The sequence below is a fragment of the Wasmannia auropunctata genome, unplaced genomic scaffold (assembly GCF_000956235.1).
Source record: "Wasmannia auropunctata unplaced genomic scaffold, wasmannia.A_1.0 LD336053.1, whole genome shotgun sequence".
Taxonomy (NCBI): Eukaryota; Metazoa; Arthropoda; class Insecta; order Hymenoptera; family Formicidae; genus Wasmannia; species Wasmannia auropunctata.
Window position 1 is genome coordinate 3,116,040 of NW_012026837.1, and position 21,531 is coordinate 3,137,570.

The 21,531-nt window shown below is 43.9% G+C and overlaps 4 protein-coding genes across 7 annotated transcripts in view; 2 read left to right on the forward strand and 2 right to left on the reverse strand.

Annotated features, from left to right (window-relative positions):
• Positions 1–1,187: 1,187 nt before the first annotated feature.
• On the reverse strand, positions 1,188–4,632 carry LOC105451105 (zinc finger protein 585B-like). The gene is made up of 2 exons (XM_011691363.1): positions 4,542–4,632; positions 1,188–4,453 (listed from the first exon to the last, which is right to left on the reverse strand). Exon 2 carries the CDS (start codon positions 4,146–4,148, stop codon positions 1,290–1,292), a length of 2,859 nt encoding a protein of 952 aa, XP_011689665.1. The 5' UTR covers positions 4,149–4,453; positions 4,542–4,632; the 3' UTR covers positions 1,188–1,289.
• A 157-nt stretch (positions 4,633–4,789) lies between these two features.
• Positions 4,790–6,751, forward strand: LOC105451104 (dehydrogenase/reductase SDR family protein 7-like). Its single transcript, XM_011691361.1, has 6 exons — positions 4,790–5,212; positions 5,378–5,521; positions 5,611–5,830; positions 5,908–5,992; positions 6,065–6,225; positions 6,310–6,751. The coding sequence occupies exons 1-6, from the start codon at positions 5,063–5,065 to the stop codon at positions 6,507–6,509; spliced, it is 960 nt and encodes a 319-aa protein (XP_011689663.1). The 5' UTR covers positions 4,790–5,062; the 3' UTR covers positions 6,510–6,751.
• Positions 6,752–7,175: 424 nt separating this feature from the next.
• On the reverse strand, positions 7,176–10,654 carry LOC105451107 (transmembrane protein 11 homolog, mitochondrial). 4 transcript variants are annotated; one of them, XR_974550.1, is made up of 4 exons: positions 10,504–10,654; positions 9,370–9,587; positions 8,844–9,192; positions 7,176–7,540 (listed from the first exon to the last, which is right to left on the reverse strand). XR_974550.1 is itself a non-coding variant. In XM_011691364.1 (3 exons), the coding sequence occupies exons 1-3, from the start codon at positions 10,566–10,568 to the stop codon at positions 8,906–8,908; spliced, it is 570 nt and encodes a 189-aa protein (XP_011689666.1). In that variant the 5' UTR covers positions 10,569–10,653; the 3' UTR covers positions 7,558–8,905. The 4 variants fall into 4 exon arrangements, 2 of the variants coding, with proteins under 2 accessions (XP_011689666.1, XP_011689667.1); XR_974549.1 differs by lacking the exon at positions 7,176–7,540 and adding an exon at positions 7,558–8,664; XM_011691364.1 differs by lacking the exon at positions 7,176–7,540 and having other exon boundaries at positions 7,558–9,192; positions 10,504–10,653.
• Positions 10,655–12,134: 1,480 nt separating this feature from the next.
• Positions 12,135–21,531, forward strand: part of LOC105451108 (centromere-associated protein E) — a 178,455-nt gene continuing 169,058 nt past the window's right edge. The window contains exon 1 of the mRNA XM_011691366.1: positions 12,135–13,161. Coding sequence (XP_011689668.1) covers positions 13,018–13,161 — 144 coding nt within the window. The 5' untranslated portion in view covers positions 12,135–13,017. The remainder of the gene's footprint in view (positions 13,162–21,531) is intronic.

Consider the following 21,531-nt stretch of genomic DNA (forward strand, 5'->3'; position numbering starts at 1 on the left):
AGAAAAATCGACACATTTATCTCATAGTTATCGTATCTGTTTTATAAACGTATCACGTATTTATCACGTATCTCTTTTATAAACAGTTATTAAAGTAACAAACATTTAATTAAAAAATTATAATCTGTATCTCGCTCTTTTACAGAAAATGTAAACTCAGTATTCGTTTAAACACGTTTAAATTAAGGGTAAAGGTGATGTAAGTATAATTAGAATTTATTTATTAATTGAATGTAGATACAGTTTATAGATAGCAAAAAAAAAGGAACCAAATATCTCGTACAATCATTTAAGGCTATCTTAACATTCACAATTTTTCATTTAACTGTTAATAAAAAGTTGCGATCAATTTCGATCAAATTGCAATAATTTACGGTAAGCCGGTATGCAGAAACAGAATTTACTTTCTTTGTATGTATGCTTGTGTAATAAAATATTTAAAAAATAATTTCTCTACGTCGTAAGTTGTTGAACCATTTTATGGTATATATTCCAAAAACACAAAATAAAACATATGTAATTATTTCTGAGATTAAAGACACATTTAAATTTAAAAAAATAAAGCAAATAACGCCTGAATTAATTATGGCATTTTCGGATTATAACTGGAAATGCTGTTTATAAACTTAACACCTTAATATTCATAATTTTTCGTTTAATTAAAATAAAAAGTTGCAATCAATTTCGATCAAATTGCGATAATTTACGGTAAGCCATTATGCAGAAACAGAATTTGCTTTCTTTGTATGTATGCTTGTGTAATAAAATATTTAAAAAATAATTTCTCTACATCGTAAGTTGTTGAACCATTTTATGGGATATATTCCAAAAACACAAAATAAAACATATGTAATTATTTTTGAGATTAAAGACACATTTAAATTAAAAATTTAAATTTAAAAAAAGTATGCAAATGAAGCCTGAATGAATTATAGAATTTTCGGATTATAACTGAAAATGCTGTTTATAAACTTATTAATAAATACGTTTAACCTGTATAATTAACTGAAATGTGTATTGTAAACTAGGTTTATGTACATTAATAATGTGCAATTTATGTACATTATTAGACATCAACATCTTGCTTTTTACTTACATACTTTTCTAGAAATTAGTTTTAGACTCGTTTAGAATTTATTTTTATACGGATCGTAAGGAAATCCTGTGCAATTTCAGTTTCAAATCACTGGTAAGGGACACTCATAATTACTTTCTACAGAGTCACATTAATGTGATGCATGTGAAATATCACAAGCGATATGCGAACAGCAAAGTGGAAATGATAATAATTATATGTGTATCTTGATGTGTTCCTTCAACGTGGTCTTGCCGTCGAATCTTTCCTCGCAGATTCCGCAGACGAAATCGTCCCCGTCGTCGCTGTCGTGATGATACTGCACAATAACGTGCGACGTTTCGTCCGGGATTAGAGCGTCCTGCTCGTCCTGAATATGATTCTTTTCCTCTTTCAGGGCTTGCCGAGTCACGACGCTCATAGGCATGTCCGCGCCGCTTATCTGCACGATCTGGCTGGAGTAATTCTCGTGGCCCTGCGGCGGATTCGGTATCGCCAGCACGGGGAGCGACTCGTTCTGCTTCGATATTATATTTAGGGTGTTGTTCTGCTTGGGGGACTGAATCAAGTGTATCGTGGACATGTCGTTTTGCCCGACGACCGTCTCGTCGAGCGCGTCGTCCACGGACTCCGCGGACATGATGCTCGTCGCGTCGTTACGCTTATCGATGGCAATCATCTCGAGAGGGTCCCTCTGATCCGACTGTTCCACTCGAAGCACCTGAATGTTCTCGTCCTCCTTGCCGTCCACGATGAACCGTATGTTGCTGTGCTTGAGCTCGGATATCGCGATGAAGCCGTCGCTACTCTTCTCCGTAGTGACCACAACGAACGCGTTGTTCTGCTTCTCTGCGTTTATAACGTGCATGTCGTCCGATTTGTCGGACGTCTCGGTGATGGACAGCAGGGCCTCGTTTTGCTCCGCCTTCGGTATGAAGTCCAGGTTCGCCTGCTTCGCCTGCGCGTTCGCGCCGCTCGACGACGACTTTGATTTCTTCTTCGTCGGTTTCGTCTTCGGAGACGCGTCGCTGTTACTCTTCGCCTTCGCCTCGGCTATCATCTGATCCGAGTGCTTGACGATGTGCGCGCAGAGCTCGTCGCGATCCTGATTCAGGGCGCCGCAGAGCGGGCACTGGTACGGAGGATGGCTCGCCTCCGTCTCGTTCTTCCCCGCCGCGTGGACCCATCGAACGTGCTCGCGCAGCACGACCTTCTGATTGAAGGCCCTCGAGCACAACGGGCACACGTGCGGCCTCTCCCCCGTGTGAATCCGCTCGTGCTTCCGCAAAGTTCCGCCGTCCCGGAACGCCTTCCAGCAAAACTTGCAGCCGTACGGCCGTTCGCCGGTGTGCGTGCGGTTGTGTATCAGGTATCCCTGGCGAGATGAGAACGTCTTCGAGCAGGTGTCGCACTGAAAGTGGGCCGGGCTGCCGGCGTGCGTTCTGCCGTGCTCCCAGAGGCCCTGCCGCGACACGAAGCTCTTCCCGCATTCCGTGCAGGTGAACGGCGAGTCCCCGGGATGCGCCGACAGTCTGTGCTCGTCCAGCTCGTTCTGCTTCTCGAACTGCGAGCCGCACACCTCGCAGGAGTGGGTCTTCTTACGGTGGATCCACTGGTGGCGGAACATCTTCTGCTTGGTCGTGAACTTCTTTCCGCACTCCGAGCAAGCGTGCTTGCCCCACTTGTTGTTCGGCACACCCTGCTCGAGGTTGCTCTGCATTATCTTCTTGGCGCAGGTGGTCTGGTGATTCGCCAGATGATTGCCGTCCTGGAACTGCTTGTCGCAGTACTCGCACTCGATCGGCATGTTCCAATTTTTCGAGGCGTGAATCTTCTCGTGAGACGCCAAAGCGGTGGCGCGTGAAAAATTCATTCCGCAGTGCTTGCACGCGTACGGCTTGTCGTTGGTCCCTTCGGCTTCCCCGTAGTCTCGTTTGTTCGTGTTGTTGTATCGGTAAAGCGTCTCGACTTTGACTATGCCGTCGGGGGTGTTGAACGAATTTATCGTTATATCGTACTGCTGACTGTTGCCGACCGAATCGTTGATATTGTTTTGCTCGGTGTACTCGCTGAATTGCGTGACCTCGCCGTTGGGCATCACCGTGAACTCCTGGAGCGTATCCATCTTGGTGTCCTGGCTCGATATCGTGGTAACTATCGATTGCTCGCTATTGAAATTGTACGACGAGACCGGCCACTGGACCTGGCACACGTCGTAGTTCTGCACCGACTGGACAGACGAGGAGGATGGCACCGCCTGAGCGGTGTTCTGCGAATCGGGCGCGTTCTCCGGCCACTTCCTGAACGTCTCCGTCACCGATTGAGGCATGTTGTTACTTTGGGACTGCATGATGGCACGCCCCGCGACGTACGTGTGTATCTTCATGTGATTCGACAGGCTGGAGGGCCGCTGGAAGTCCGAGCCGCAGATGGTGCACTTGTGCGGCCGCTCGACGTGGTGCATGTGCACCTGCAGCATGTGCGCCTGCAAGCTGCTCTTGGAGCGGAACAGATTGCCGCACGTTCTGCACGCGTGGGGACGATCCACTTGATGGCAAACCATGTGGTTGTTCAGGTCGATCTTCCTCTCGAATCTCTCGCCGCACGTGGTGCAGGACAGCCTGGGCGACGACTGGCACACGGTCTGATGCTCGACCATCTCCTCCTGGGTGAACAGGTGCTTGCAGACCGGACAGCTGATCTTCTTGTCCTCGAAGCACGGATACATGCCGCCCAGCTGGCGCAGTGCCTCCACAGCCATGGACTCGTCGTCGCCCGACGTGTACTGCTGCTGCTCCTCCTGCTTGATGTACATCGGATACACCACCTGATTGTCGTCCTCCTCCTCCTCCTCCGACTGTTCCTCGGCAAGGATCTCGACGGTACCCTGGGTCTCTACGATGTCGGTGTTGCTGGCGGTGTTGCCGACGGTGACCTCGGTGAGGCCCTCCTGGAGAACGCACTCGTCGACGGGCTCGCATATCTCCTCGTGCGATATTATGTTCTCCTCTATGGCGTCGTGCACGTCGGCGAGGGGAAACGTCACATACTGCTCCGTCTCGTGCGCCTCCATTTCCGCTCGTTTGGCACTTAGGCTCCTAGGTCGGGCATGTAGGCTCTCGGCGAGACGTACCGCAACGTGCGCGACGATCCTGGAGGGAAACCTAGTTTCACCTCAAGCTAGGTGCCTTCTAGGTTAAGTTGGGTCCTATCATACCTGGTCGTCCGTCGTCGCGCACTCGTGTCTCCCGTCTCTGTCGGGAGTGTCAGCCGCCCGTGACACGCCGTGCGACGATTATCGTGCACGATTTGCAGCCGCTGAACGGTGTATCGTCCCTTCCTCGTCCTGCGCGGGTATATAGGTACACCGACACCGTCCTGCAGCACAGAAGGAGAGAAATATGTAGTTTTACGTATTACGATTTACGCGAAAGCGTAGCGTTTGCGGTTACTCGAGGATGCGTACAACAGCGTGCGGGAGAATTCCCGAAAGAAGAATTAGTTAAGTCATCTGGACGATTCGATTGCAACACTTGTATCAGCTGCGGCAGGACTGCGCTGCGAGAGGTTATTTGCAGAGTAGTGCCCCATATCGGGCACCGTCTGAACTCTGAAGTTGCGCGACGGTGAGCAGCAGCTCCTCTCTTCGATAGAGACGAGTGCAAGAGGTGCACCTGAAAGAGGCCGCTTATCGCAAAAAGCAGCAAACTTCATACTCTTCGTAGTGTTTATCTGCTTAAACGGTGCTGATGGTGCTGACACATGTTTCAAAGGTTATAGATTATATCTCGCAGCTGACACATAAATGATACTACTGGTGAATACTGTGTGCGAGTGAAATAAGTAATTGTAATAATCTTGTTAACGGCAACCTTTGGTTCGGATCAGAAAGTAATTAAACACGTGGATAGTAATTAATAAGTTGGCTATCAAATAATTGACAACCATTAATTCTGTCATCACATTCGATTGAAATCTCGTGTCGTCATGAAACGAGCAGAGGAAACTTTAGCGGGATGGAAGTTGATATGGTGGTTGTTTAAATTATTCGGCCTCCCGATCACGATTCCTTGGCTGGTGTATCACTTTTACGATGTTATGCAGCAGAAGCGGAGAAGAGCAGCTCTTGGCAACAAGGTAACGCTTTGCGAAATTTTTGTTAAATTAATATAAATTTTATTATATACAATATATAATAGGTTGTTAAATATAAAATATGAATGAAGTATCTCTGAGTATCTATATTTAATTTGCATATTTCTGTGGATGTGTATTTTTGTGATTATTTGTGACGGGATTCAGGTTGTGATGATAACTGGCGCTAGTTCCGGCTTGGGGGAAGCCTTAGCTCACGCGTTCTACAGCTCGGGATGCAGAGTCATCTTGGTGTCTCGCCGAAAAGAGGAGCTGGAGAGAGTGAAAAGTGATTTGTTAAAAACTCATCAGGTGTGTAGCGCGATACTTATTTCAATGGAAAGTTTTTAAAGGGAAACTTTGTTGAATACCTCTCAATTATTCCACGCTTTTTCTTTCAGACGGTTCCAACATATATGCCTATTGTCTTGCCGTTGGATCTAACTGACATTAACAACATGAAGGATGAAGTGTCAAAAGCGATAATGGTACATGGCAGAATTGACATCTTAATTAATAATGCTGGCATTTCGTATAGAGGAGAAGTTATTGATACAAACGTCGATGTGGACATAAAAGTCATGTTATCCAATTATTTCTCTCAGGTTGCGTTAAGCAAGAGTAAGTGTGTTAATTCAGGGATCTACGATTGTAATAAACCAACAATAACAGAATAACGTTCGTTATTGATTTTACAGTTGTTCTTCCGTACATGATAAAGCAGCAGTCTGGTCATATAATAGGCATAAGTAGCGTGCAAGGGAAAATCGCTATTCCATTCAGGCAAGTATTTGATTGTGAATAAATGCTTCTTTTTTTTTTTAAACAAATTATTGCTGAATTACTAATTTTTAGATCTACGTATGCCGCATCTAAGCACGCGTTACAAGCTTGGTACGATACCGCAAGAGCAGAGCTATCTGACAAAAATATAAAATTTACAGTCGTCATTGCAGGATATATTAAAACAGCTCTTTCCCTCAATGCCTTGACAGGAAGTGGGCAAACCTATGGAAGTTAGTAATTACGTTCTTATTGGACATGCTAAATCAATGTATCGCACTCTTATGAGTTTAATATGCATCATTTTGTGATTGCAGTAATGGACAAAGCGACTGAAACGGGCTATCAACCAAAGTATGTAGCTGAACGCATTTTGAAATCTGTATTGAAGCAAGAGAAGGAAGTTACTATTGCAACGTTTGCTCCGAAGTGCGCTATAATACTTAGAACCTTGTTTCCTTCGCTTTACTTCTGGATTATGCAAAAGCGTGCGAGGAAATTAGCACGAGATAAATAATATCTTTTAGTTAAGTACCACCAATATCTTACAGATAACGTGATTGCGTTTGTCATGAATTTATGTACATAAATATATTTATAAGAAAATCTCAGGATGCAATTATGTATAATTTCACAGGGGATATGGATAAAAGCTATGTAATTTTGTACAAACAAACTTCCGCGCGAGTTATTATTGTTATGTACATATTTATATATAACAAGGAAAACCGGTTAAATAAAAGACATTATTCAAAAGTATATTTTATTTGTATCGTAGCCACTCTCTGACTAGTGGAGTATCTTTACATTATGTACACTTTATTACTAAGAAATTTTAATTGAAACTGAGACACTGAAATGTTTAGATATCGAGTGTGCTATCCATCTCTTAACGTAAGTATATAAGATTCAAAATCAATGGAAATTCCAATATCCTGAATTTTAAGTAGTAAAGATCTCAATTATATGTAGTCATTTAATGATTATTTGTTATACATATTATTTGTAAAATATTATAATTTAAAGACAAAAATATAGCATATACATATATAACTGCATTTGTAATAAAAATAGATAATTTTTTTCACAAGAGTGATAGATAGCACATCTATCTATAGTTACTATCCAATGTGTTATTAAAATTATTATTTCTTTTATTGTTAACACTTCATTTAATTTTTTTTCTATTTATTTAAGTAGTACAAACTTACTTAAAATATAACAATTTTAATAAGACCTGAAAAAATATGTCTACCATAATAAAATCTGAATTGTCATGACAGATTTAGCTATTCCATTATCCTGTATATTGATCACATTTTCATATGCCTTTCTTAAGTTTCGGTATTATTTCTATTCTTTACTTTAATCTAATGAAATAGATTGTGTAAAGAAACGCGATAAAAATGCATATATCATAAAATAGAATTTGGAGCGCGCGATTACATGCATTAATCACTATATATAATATTTATATGTAATCGGCCCTGGTACGTAATTACATTGTATATATAAATATAGAATGCAATTGCAAACACTTGAGGCATACTGAAAAAAAAAAAAAATTTAACGTACTTCGAATAAAACTTGACTGTATTTTTTTGCTACAATATAATCTTCCGCTAACAATAGTTAGCTTCTGTTCTGTGCAGTGGACTTTCTTTTTTAGTATTTGTTAATTCATTAATGTAATATGCTTGGAGAAACAAGTCTTTAATAAAAATACATTCAGCAAATTCCTGCGCTTCGTGTACAAAATAGAATTCTTTCGAAATCCAAATGCATGGATTTCCAGATGATTGATCTCACAGTTCTCGTTTCTTAAATTTTGTGCTATACTCATTACATAACGATATATAACGATGATATTTTAAAATATAATATATAAAGTATATCTGTTATCGTCCTAGGATTGATTTGTAATTTCTACAGCAATGTTCAGAATTATGTACACTGTGTCACCTTTTGAGCCCCTGTATCGATGTACATACAAACCAGAGAACCATTCCATTCGACCATAATAATTTTATATCACGCGTGACGGGCGTTCACGTAATGTAATGTACAGAATTTTAATTTTTGTTATCGTTTAAAAAACATTTATAGGAATGTTTGCGACGCCAACTTTTGACAGGACTGACGCGAATGAGTTTCGTACGTACGATTTGTGATGAAAAGAAAAAAAAGTATCTTACGCTACATTTATCATGATTAATAAAATAATAAAATCTAAAATTACATTGAGTTTTTTTTATGGTCAACATATCTTTCTGATATCATACTAATTCAACATAGATTGTTTTGTTGGGTGAGAAAATCTAGGCAATATACCCTTTGACGTATCATACGTATTGTATTCTCTCTCTACCTATTTTATTTACAGTCTAAAAATACATAATGCTAAATCCATATGTACTATTATAAATTTAATCATTCTAAGAACACTTATGTCAATATTTCTTTTTTTTTCTTCATTATAGGGACTGCATGTATATATATATAATGGTCTTTCCAGCTTTGCAACTAGTTACTTTTGAAAATTTAGCCAAGACGAAGATCACAAAGAATAACGAATTCTCTCAAATTACATGCCAATGCAAAAGCGCAGATAAAACCCGGCTCTTTACTTTGTGTATTTATGTGATTTAGTTCATCACATAAGCAGCATTCACCTGCGAGGTAGTATCAAAAAGTGTGTTATCAAGTCGGTCGTGAAAATGAGAGAATACTTTGTGTCATAATATACCGCACGGCACGGAGAATAAACACGAGAGTTTCGCAGCGTTTTCCTTTCAGCCAAGGAATTCTCGTAGGCCTACTACTATGAAACTCGAGACATCATGTGGCCTACCTTATTATCTCATTCTGGCTTAAGTCTCAAAACCGGTGCCAGTAATAACATTTTTTTTTTTTTCACTTGAACGCCTGGTACACTCTCCAGGCGGTAATACCGAGGGCCGCCAGTGTAATAGTCGTGTGAAGAATTCGTCTCCTCTTATCATCTTTCCTTACGAGAAACGTCGGGGACGACGGACCTAGAACAGCCAATAGCTCAACGTGCGGTAATTTGCTGGTGTCAGTCTCCACTTGGTACTGGCAGCAGGGATCAAATTGCCAGGAGACTGTATATAATCCACAGGTAATAACCGATGTAAAACCTAATGGACCACAGATGTACGGCCGATCGCCCCAGACTAGTCCTGAAAGGGATATCGTAAATGGCTTTTAATCAGCGATACCAGGCTTTTCGAGCCCGCGATGGCTCGAACCTTGCCATTGTATTCATTTTATTCGCATGTTAATTTATTAAGGTATAATTATATCAACATAATTATACACGCGTACGAGAAGCTCTTACATATATAAATGAGGCAAACCTGTGACAATCGCGGCAAGACCCGACAAGGCGGCAGTTTTATGAAGACAATTCCCCACCGCTATCCATCTGGAGGTTTCATCACCTAATTTCGACGGTTCGATAACTATTAAACTGCATTCCGACTCTAGCGCCCGCTCTAGCTCGTATTCAAATGTCTCGTGAGCATTTTCACTGTCGTACACTTCCCGGATAATGGCAACATTAGAGGATTCATCCCTGCGAAAAGAGGAAGTAAATTGTACAAGTTAACACTTTCCAAACTCGTTGACTCCTTGCATTTCATCGCGGGATTTAATCTTGCAACGTAACTGGGTTTGCAATATTCATGTGATTCGCGAACACCTCGGTGCGCCAAGGTCTTACACATATCTACAAGTGCACGTCTCTTCGATGTAATGAAAAAAGTTGGACTTGTCTCGCGTAATAAAGGTTAGCTTAGAATTTCATTTACTATCCTCGCGTTACGCCACGTAATCGCGGTTTACGCATCACCGCGCGTCCCGCAGCAACATCAGAGCAACATCAGAGTCAGTCCCGGTCTCTCTGAGATTTCTTTCTCTCGTCTGCGTTATGTAAGACACTGATCACAGCGGCGATCGACGTCGGGATTTGTTTTGGTCCGCGCACCCATCTCGTCCTCCCGGCGAGATCGCGAGACCGAAGCGGACTTACGTACGTGCGGCGATTCGACGTCGCGACCGAATGGGACGCAGTAACGAGATGAGGACGCGTGTCGATGTACGTGCGTCAAAGACGCACGGCTCGAGAAACGACGGTGAAAGTGACAGGAGTCGCGCGATGCGCGCTAACGCGACGAATCCGGAGTCGCGACTAAAAAATCTCCTCGCCGTCGCGCGAAATCGCGTCGAGCGTGGTCGCGAGTTTGACGCTCCCCCCGGAGATGTCGGCGATCACGCGAGGCGATCCGGAGATTTATTAGAGACCGATTCCGCCGCCCGCGCGACCGCGACAGCCGCCGCCGCGGCGGCTTTGAGGTTAACTCCGTTTGCAATGGCCGACGGAGGGGGAACCGCGCGTCAGCCCGAGACGTCGCGCTCCGACGACGTTTTCCCTTCCCCGGCGCGACGGACGGCCGGAGACACCGCGCGGGGAATAATCCCGGTCTACGAACCTGTCACCAGCTTCATCTACCATCTTCACCGTCGATCCCGCAGCTACTGAAACGGCGGTCTGCATCGGACCGGAAGAAAAAGCATGACTCGCCGAACCGGACGCAAAAATCAGCTGATGGAGCGCCGCGCGCGAGCGCGAGGTAACGCGCGTGCGAGCGCGCGCCGCGAGTGCGACTCCGGTGGTTCCGGCGGGGTTTAAATTTTCTCTTGGACGCGGCGGTAATCGCGTTTGAATGTTTCGCGTCCTTCGTTTCCGGTCTTGAATATTTCCAAGGAAAAAGTATGCGAATTTCTTTCTCGTAACTCCCGACATTAAAAGACTTGTATCGTATACAACATTATGATAATAAATTGATAATATTACAATTTATAATTATTATAATTATATCTACGTGGAAGGAGGAAACGAGTGGGAGGAGGGAGTATAATATTTAGAAGATACTGAAAAAGGTTTAAACGAGCGGGCTGCAATTCCACCTTGGTGGTTTTGCGATTCCCAGATCGGAGTACTCGTCAATATAGAGACGTCGCCGCGGCAATTTTCGAGCGAACGCGGTCGCGCGCGGCTCGTCGATAATCGCGGAGGTTCGGGCGATTACGCCGTGGCGGCGCGGCGCGCGGTGGGCGCGCAGGGGACTACATTCGCGATCGCGCGTAGTGCGCGGCGCGTAGTGTGTTCCGCGGTCGGCCGGGGCGAGCGAGAGTGCGGCGGAGCGCTGGCTCTCCGGGGAGCGCGCAGATAGAATTAAAACGGAGCGAGATCGCAGATGCAGGACGTTCGCGCGAGCGTACTGTCACGGGCAGCGCGGCGCGTCGTGTTGTCATCGTCGTCGTCATAATTTCGCCCGTCGTCTCGTGTCCGTGTCGCGTCGCGCGTATCCCGTACAGTCCTCGTCGCTCGTGCGCGCGCGCGTGCTAGAACGCGCTTCCTATTTAGAACGCGAGATTATAGGATTCTCGCGCTGGATTCCCGCATATATCGTATTCGGAGCGGGAACGCGGAAACTGTTCGCGCTCACGTCGCGTCGCGAGGTGACACAATCGAGTTATAAATGTTATAATCGCGCGTCGAGAGAAGTCCCCTCATTTCCCCCCCCCCCCGTCGTCGGACAATTTCGGGACTGGAATATCTCGAGAGTTTTTAATTCTCCGCGAAATCTCAATTCGTGCGACTGGCGTGAACGTCGCCACACACGTGCGCGCCCGCGTCCCGCGTCTGCGCGCGAGGGCGAGTGACATGTTTTCGAATCTCCGACAGCATCTGCAGTCGGTAGCGGTTGACCTGCGTGACAATCGGCGGTGGCGCGAGCGCATTCGGAGCGACGGAGTAAATCCACGTGCTTTTCCACCGGGAGTGCCGTGCCGCAGCACGTACGGGAGCGGCGTGGGGAGGAAGAGGCGGAGGTCGTGGCCGCGCCGCCGCGCCGCGCCGCGTCGATCGAAGGGGGATCTCGTACGCGAGAGAGGAGCGCGCGCGGGTAAGTGTGTGTGTGTGAGTTACGCGCCGCCGAGTGGGGGCGAGGCGAGTGTTTCGACCGGATCGCGCACTGACAGTCGAGACGACGAGAGTAGTGTGCTGTGTACGGCGCGGGTGTGTGCATATACGCGGCTGCGCTGCGCTAGCTCGCCCGCGGGTGAGCCGAGCCGTGTGTGAGTCGCGCGAGGCGCGCGATCCGTAAACACGCAACGCGACGCAATCCTGCGACGCAACCGGCGCGACGAACGGTCAGGCGACAACGATACGCACCTCTAATCCCCGGGATTCGAGATCGACGAGGCGAGGAGCCTGACGAGGAGCGACTGCAAGCGTCGCTCGCAGTGCGGGAGAGATTCTATCTCGTAGCACGAGGACTCCGGACTGTCGATACATCGCGATTTTCTCCCGATTGACACGGTGAATATTACGGAATTCGTGAGAGTGTTGCGCGGAAGCGAGTGCGGGCACAAGTTCGAGAGCGCGGCGGATTCCGCTCCTGGCCGCGTCGCACGCCTGCCGGAGCAATCCCGCGGCGAGTTTGGAGACGGGAGTCCCGCGGGGTGACATTCTCTCACCGGGAACAGCTGGTGGCGAATTCCCCTCGGAGCATCACCGGCGCCGCGTTCATCGACGCGTCAACGACCTCGGCTCCGTCCGGCGATCCGGCGTAAAGGAGCTCTCAAGTGGTGTTATCGTGTGACAGGCGAAGGTGTCAACGGCGCGCTCCATCCGCTGCAGGAGAGGAGGATCCGTGCGCGTGCGACCCTAAACGTGAAAGTGACACTTGCGCGCGGGAGCCAGCGGGAGTAAACACTTCCTGGAAGTAGCGGTTCCCGAGACGAGACTCGCACATACCGCTCGCCGCGAGGAACGGAACCGGTGACTGACGCGAGCGAGCAACGGAAACCAGGAGAGAAAACTCGGGAGGCAGATCAAGCGTGCGGCGAGGACGAGAGAGACAGAGAGAGAGAGAGAGGAAGAAGGCGATGCTGTGCCTCGGCTGCTGCGATCGCGGTTAATTCGCACGTGTCGCGATATGTCGGGTGGCACGGCGGGCGGCGTCCGCGGCACCGGCGCCGAGTGCAGGAAGTTCGCGCCGAACATATTCAACAAGAGCAAGTGCAGCAGCTGCTTCAAGCAGAAGGAGGAGCACAGCGCGGAGGCTCTGGAATGCAACAGGGTGAGTTTTGCTTGATGGACTCCTTCCATCTCCGTTCCTCCGGTGACCCTCTTCCTCGCTCCCTCTTTTCGGCTCCTCCTCTTTCGCTACCGCGCTCTCCTGCCTTCTTTCTCTCTCTTTCCTTCGCTTACATAACTATGTATATAGGTACGTAATTATAGTCATTGAATGTTAGGCCGAAAGAATGATTCGTCCTTTTTTTTTTTTGGCGAACAAAGTTCAGAGCAAAATTGTTCGGGTAAGAATTATTGCTTATTACTCGAAATAACGCGCGCGCATTATCCGTTTCGATAACGTTCTTTGAATAAGGAGAAAAAAAAGAAGTTTTTTAATCCTTCATTGAAAATATTCTCCCTGCCTTTATGAACGGAATTTAGTAGACAGAGATGATAAATTCAATAATTATTGCAAGCTAGAGATTTAATTTTTTCACGCAGCACAGACTTTGACTTATTTTTACTTATAATTATTTTATCAATTAGTTTTATCTTTTATGATATTAATTGATTGCATACATAAAATATTAATTTCAAATTAATTTACATATATACATGTTATATATATATGCTGTGTGCTCCGCTTCTCGGGCCTCAGAAAACTTGCATTCTAAGACGCGATAAATGCTTCTCTGTAATTCTGTATCTCTCTATGTCGCTCTTCCGATGTAATCTCCGTCTTCTTTCCTCTCTCTCTCCTTCCCTCGTGCGCCTGACGCCTCTTTTCCTTCTCGCTCACCCTCGAATTCCTTCCTGAGATCGAGGACGAGCGGGGCGAAGGAACGGAGGTCCTATGCGCCGCTATGTCAGGACGTCGACGTTACGTAAGATCCGTCGTTCTGCACAAATCGCTTTCGCGTACGCGACGCACGTTTCGTTTACTTGTCCTTCAAAACGACATTCGATCTTCCGGCTGGTTCGCATCAGGTCGCGGTTCATTAACTTTACCTAGCCAACGTCGCGCTGCACCTCTCTCTCTCTCTCTCTCTCTTTCTCTCTTTCTCTCTACAGATCAACGTGAGTAAAAATGATAGTTTATTCGATCGATGTTTACAGTGCCGCGCGAGCACGGCCGTCGCCGACTCCAATTATTACGTAATCCACGCGAGTATCGCGTATTAAAGAATGAAACGAGTAAGCGTTCCGGCATTGAAAATATATAGGTGCAATGAGTTTTCGGGCAAGATGACACAATTGCGAAATTTCGCGTGAATTGTGCATGTATGTACGACGGAGATTATCGTTTGACGATTATCTCGAGGGCCAACGCCGCTATATGCAGTTACTTGCCGCATCGTGCGTCTTTTTTTTCCGCAGCAATTTAATATTTAGACCGCTTTCGATCTCGCGTTACTTCGTAAAACCCGCGTTTTTTATGACGGTTAATCATACGCGTATAACGAGCGACAATTACGCGGCAATTTAAGGGCACGTCTTAAGTAAGCGTATTATAAAATCTGGCGCGTTAAAAGAAATTGCTTGAGAGCAAAAAAAGAAAATTTTGGTATACCGGCTTGCCTTAACGTTGCGTACATATATGAATTTAGTCTATGCATACATAAGAGAATTAGTGATTTTCTTAATTATATAAATCATATATAAACAAAGCAGTAATGTCAATGTAATTTTAGAACATTCAACAATATAGGTAATTGTGTGATCATATAAATTAGATTTTACATAATCTTAAATCTTTATATGTATGAGTATTATTAAATTTGTATCTAAAAATTAATTTCTACGTGTTTATGATAAAATCTGAACTCGATAAAATCGATAAAATCGATATTGCTTACTATCTAAAATTTTTTTATGTATACTTTTCAGGAGTATTTATTTGATAAAAAGAACAAATATAACTTAATAAATACAATAAATTGTAAATAGTGATCCGAGTTGATTCTCGTGTATGAAATATTAATCTGCCGGACAAAAGATCGATGCAAATTAAGATTTAATATAAGCAACAAATTTATTAAAATTTATTGCGTGAAAGAATTTACAATGATTATGCTACATGTTGCACAGAATAATTAGAAACGAAAATGTAAATGTACATAATATATTACACACTTCGTGGAGATTTAAATACTTGATCTATAGCTCTGTGGAATAGAATAAAAATTTAATTTGAGAGTACGTGCAAGGTATCGCTGCGTCACGATCGAAAATACAAATACATCTTCCGATGCGAGCGTACGTCAGAACGAGAAAGGAATCTTTATAGTTCTGCTTTTTTCGTCTCGTATAATTTTTATTTACGGAGGGATCTTCTCAGCGAGATCAGTGAACGGGCCCGTGAAAATCTTGGACGAGAGAAGGATGTACAGAGAGCTAGAGAGAGAGAGAGAGAGAGACAGTTAAAGAGAGAAAGAGAGAGAGAGAAAAGGAGAGAGACGAAACGAAATGTAAGAGCATTAAAAATCAATTCGCGCTGTACGGTATCGAGGATAGAAGTAGCTCGTGATAGCGGAATCGTTGTCACTTCGTAAATGCGTATTTCTTTCTGTAATCGCTTTTTTATACCCGGTCGCCACTTTACCGTTCGTTTTAATGCTTCATTAATTGTCGAAGTTAATTGTGCTATCTTTTAACTAAAGTTATAATGGCGCAACGGCGCGGCATCGTCGTTTGCACAAAATTACATTTCCTGTATGTTCATATATAATATAATAACGTTCGAATTTTTTTCCATCTTTACGTCATTATAAATTTCATATCGATCTTCCATTAAGATTCTGAATTGAAAATTGGATAAATATTATTTGTATTTATTTCATTTTTATCATGTTAGAGCAATCTAATTATATTTGATATATTTTGAGGCAAGATTAAAGGGATGCAAGAGTAGGCAAATTCCGAAAATATTTTCGTTTATGTTTTCTAAAAATTTTTCTATTTGAGCGCAAATTTGTGGAATTTCAACATGTAATATACATGACCAAAAATTCAAAGTTCAATCGTTCTTTCCGTTTTTAGCTCTAGTTTAATCTCGTGATACACATTATGAATTTACATATTTCGGAATAAAATTGGCGGATTAAAATTTGTTCGCGCGCCGTCGAGCGTTCGCCGATACACGGCTGTTTATTCCCGGTCCTCGCGCCGTTGCGAAATTTCGGAATGTCGGCAGCCTTGCGACCTGTTCTCGGTGCATTCCAGCCATCTCTTCCTTCCAGCACCCCTACGAGAGAAGAAGGCCCCCTCCGAGAGTTGTTGGCCTGTCGGCTTTCGCATGGATGCGGTATCTCTGTATCGGTTTATTCTCCCCGTCTCGCTTCCCCCCTTTCACACGGGCTTGTCCCTCTCTCTCTCTCTCTTCGTCTCTCCCGCGTGACCGCAAATAACGTATGCATACGCGACGCAATATTTCTTTACCCGTTGACCGTAGTATGGTTTTCCCGGTATAATAACCGATTTCGGTAACCCGCGATAGATAGAGAGAGAGAGAGAGAGACGGTGAGAAAGAAATCGAACGCTACAAACTCGTTAATCGGTATCCATTACGTGCCTTTCGTCACGTTGCGCGTTATTTTTCCAGCGAAAGTGTATAATGCCATTTTATTCACTATCTGAAAACCTGCAAAATTACGTAAATCCGATCCGCGAGATTTCGCATCGAGCAGCGGTAAGGAGGAGGAAAGGAGTTGTGATTTTCATTCGTCTCTTTCGAGAGAGATATTTCCCGATCCTACACACATATCTCATTCGCGTATCGTAAGATCTAATTTCAGCGAGAATATACAATCGTATGTCCGCTGCACGATAGAAAATACGATTAACAAAAGAAATCGGTCTTATTACGCGTGTACGTATATACGTTCTTGTTCTTGACTAAAGAGACCCTTGGGCCATGCTCGCTCGTGACCGGCCATTATCGGCGTGCAACTTGGTATTTTCAGAGTCCGATTACTTCTTCGTGAGCGCCTTCGTAAGTGCCTTCGAGAAATAATTTCCTGGGGTGAGAGAGCCCGAGAGACGCCGGTTGGGACGTACCTTAAATTTTGATCCGGTGAAACGATTCTGAGACGTCTTACGGTACCTCGGGCTTCCCTCCTCTGGTCGCTTTTGCGAATATCTTCTCTTGCTATCAAGTCCCTCGCGAATACTCTGTTTTTTTTTCATTCATATATATCTACTTTAACTTTTAGAGTAACTTGATATCTCAGATCAATTGTGATTCGAAAATATTTGATTACATTCTCGAAACTTTGTTGATGCCAAATCCGATGAATGTTCTTTACTATAATTTATTTATAAAAAGGAGAAATTTATGCAATTCAGTATTTAGAAAAATATAAAGACTGTAATTGGTGATTGTGCGTTGCATCTGGCAACGCGCCAGGTTAATGCGGCTCGGGTCAATCGCCGCCGAGTTTGTGTGCGATCTTTGAACTTTGTACTCGAAGAATTGTGTATTTATGTAACACGCAGCGGCAACTTTGTTTTCCGATTTAACCCGACGCTGCGGCATTCGTGACTCGATATCGACGCACGCACACGATACTTAATTAACAGCGGTTACGATCGTGGAGAAATTCCGGATTCCCCGATTGGATTGATGGCAATTAACGCGCGCTATTACACAACCGACATCGGCGTGTCGGTGGCGACTTTTTTTTCGTTCTTCCCCTTTATCCTCTTTGTCTCGTTGATGAGATCTCACCGCGGCGGCCGTATATACAGCCGGTGGTGGTATCTATCGCTCGGCCGAGGCACCGATGCGGATTTAATAGCTCAGAATGGAATTTCACCTTCTAATGAAATCAGACGGCTGGGCTGCTTTTAGCGATTAGCGTGCGGAGATAACTCCTACGCCGGAGTCACGTGAAATGGAAAAACCATTAATTATCGTCAATCGCGAGTCACGAACATTATCGCCGCGCGCACTGCACACGTTTCGCGGATATACTTTTTACGGCCGTCCCGCAGCCATTGTGTACCGTGAAAATGATTGGACCACATTAAAGGGGGTAAATATTATATTCATCAATTATGAAAATGTGTGGTTGAAACTCTTTCGATACGTCAGGGAGATAAAGAGCGGAACACGCGTATTTTTTCAAACGGGATATTGAACGTACTCTATATATATTGCATCGTAGCGGAATGTTTATCATTAACATCTTTTTATCTTGTTTATCGCAAAACTTCATTACGAAAACTTCTTCTCCTTCTTCTTCTTCGTCTGCGACGTAAACAAGTAAAAGAGGGTCACGCGAATTAACATTCCAGTAGTGACCGAGCTAGTTCTCGGTTTATTGTTCGTATATTTTTACGCGTAATCAGGTTTCCACTTTGGCTCGAGAGACGCATTTTTTTCCTCTCATGAGGGAATAATTTTCGTCACGAGATTCTTTTTTTCCCGCGCGCGGAGTGGATAATTGGTAATTAAATGCAAAACAAAAAGCTCTTTATCGTACTTTAATTATAATTATGTTAAGGGAGGGAGGAGGAGTATCCACCGGTGGTCTTAATTAGAGTCAAATAAAATATTGTACCACAGGACTGCTGCGATTTCCTTAAGGAAAACCGAAGTTTGGCTTGAGACGCGGAAGTCTGGCTGAAAAAAAAGGGAGTAAAACGAATCTTTAAAATTGGAGGCTATTCATTTCGATTTATATGCGCGCGCAAGATCCGCGCGATTGTAATAACGGTTACGTGAAAATGATTGCACCCGACGACGATTTATCCTCCCAATGGAAGAAGATAAACGCTATCAGTTGCACGCGCAGATACGAGATCTCGATATAGCCGCACGCATCTTGCGGATTGTTGACGCAGTCCACGTTTGCTTTATGCATTCGTTTCTATGAGCTATATCATTCCGTGTTTCTTAATTCTTAATACTTGATTTTCTCAATTGTCAATTTTACTGAATTGTTTTTTCTTAAATTCTACGACAGACGTTTACAAAATAATTGCGCATAAATGTACAAGTAGACGATTGTTATTGAGAATTTATAATTTCAAATGTACGACATTATAAATTGAGTAAGAGAGATATTCAGTGATTCGACACGACTCGAAACATTCCTCATGATATTTACGATTTCGTGATTATATCTACGTACACGTACAATACGTGCAGTACGAGATAGCATGAATGTATCCGCGTGCCCGCTGAATATAAATTTCTCTTCAAAAGCGTCTGCTTTTGTCATGGCCGCCTGAAATTATTAATACAAACGATCGAGATCACTATCGTGCTTGCTTCACAGAAAATACCGTCGTGTTGTACAATACCGAAAAGAAGTTTCATTTATCAGTAATATCTTTTAACATAATATCTATTTATTTCACATATATAATTCCTTCTGCGTATAATACGATGCGAGAAGTGTTTGTTTACGTATATTTCTCTTTTTGTTTATGTTCTCTAGAACAGATATAAAATATTGTTCATCAGAGATTTTCTTTAGCTCGCGGGGGAGGGAGAGAGACTTTATCTGACACGTAGATCGAAATCCGCCGAAAGACTTCCTGCGAGAGGTAACCGTTGAGATTTGTAAACGCGGAGATTTAAGCATGAAGTGCACGTTCTGCAAAGTGTGCGTTATCGTAATCGAGATACACAGGCTTGAATTGTTACGCGTTACTCGCGTAATAGTCGCCGCTGCGAATTTATATGGTGTTAAAATCGCACGGTTTTCAGCTTTGAAGAGGCATCGGTATGCTGCTGTCGCGCGCGACGACGACCGCGCGACGAGAATTTTTTACTTGTTGACGCACGAAAAATTTTTCATTGAAAATAATATCTCGACGCGAAACTTTAATTTTAAATAGCAATTTTGCACGAAGAAGGAATGATCTTGCGCTCCATTTGTTCGTGGAACTTGCCTACTTCGGTTTATCTTATGCCCTGTAAAGATTCCTCTCTTCCTCGTTTTCTTCAGACTCCGTTCGAAGAATTTTAACGATATCGTTAATAGCTAATTTAAAATTATATTTTCCTGTACAGTTTATTAAAATTTATGTCTTCCACTATAACAGGCAGTATATTATGTCTAAGTAATAAATGTCTTTCCAGTCGATACGTTAAGCTGAAAATTAATATTATAATGTTACGTACTAAAAAGAGATAGGAAAATGAACGTGAAGTACGTACAGAAACATTTTTACTGGCATTCTATTATAAAAGAAATAGACAGCGCTCTGCATATTCCAATTTTAGAGATCGATATTTTTTGCGGTTTTACGATTGTATTCGCGATACGAGGCACCGACTATATCGCAGTTTATTCCGGCTTTGCGTGCCGGTCGGTCGAAACTTCATCCGTTCCACATGCATAACCTGCCCATTGTTGGCCGGATATTTAGTTGGCTCACGACGAGACGTGAGCTATGAGCAAAGTACTGTTATGTCCTGTGGTATATATGCGTGTATGACGTATCGCGCGGTCAATCTCGATATTTGTTTCTCGCCTTCAGAAACTTCGCGCGGCTTTGAGGACCGACGACGCGCGACGCGACGTTTAAATTACAAGCGGAAACACCGTGGCGGCGATAAAGCGAATATCTCTATATATACGCAGCTCGTTTTACATCGGGATGGAAGGGCGCGATAAATCGCTATTACTTAGACACAAGCCGCTCCATCACTCTCTTCTTTTCCGCTAAGCTGCGCTTGTAACGCGCTCGTTCGCTACTTTCCACGTTCGCTTTGACAAATATCGCGCGGTGTGCGTATACCGTAACACGATAGCATATATTCCTATGCAGCGCATAATAAATTAAATAACGGATTAAGGACGCGTACAAACCATAAAGCATTTGATTTGATTAAGTCTAATGTAGGAATGAATTTACGACGATTTGCGGATTTCTCTGACAAATTGAATTCATTCAATGATCGCGTTTGACGTCGAGTATATTTTCGTTTAATCTATATAGTTAAATATAAATGTTTCCCTAAACAAACTCGCATATAGATCGAAATTGACGACGTAATAAATAAATGAAAATAAATTACGAGCAAGTTAATTTTATGATTTATTCCCTTTCAATGAAACGATAATTTCATGACTGTGATTCCGATCGACGACGAACCGAGAGTGACCATCGCCATTCTTAAACGTGTTGTTGTAAAAAGGCAGAAAGTTGCAAAGAGACTGGGTAACCAGTCGTAACGGTATACGATGCGATATACGTATAGCAGGAAAGGAGAAGGAGTGAGAAAGAGAAGCCCGCGGTCGCGACGACGCTAAATGAAATTGCCTGTAGATTGTTCCTAGTGAATGGAGGCAGTGACGATGAGGTGGGCCGCTGGCCTTACGGTGCATTCATCCTCGATCGGATAGCCCCCGGCCGATTAATCGAGTTCGGTAGAGCGACAGAGAGAGAGAGAGAGAGAGAGAGAGAGAGAGAGAGAGAG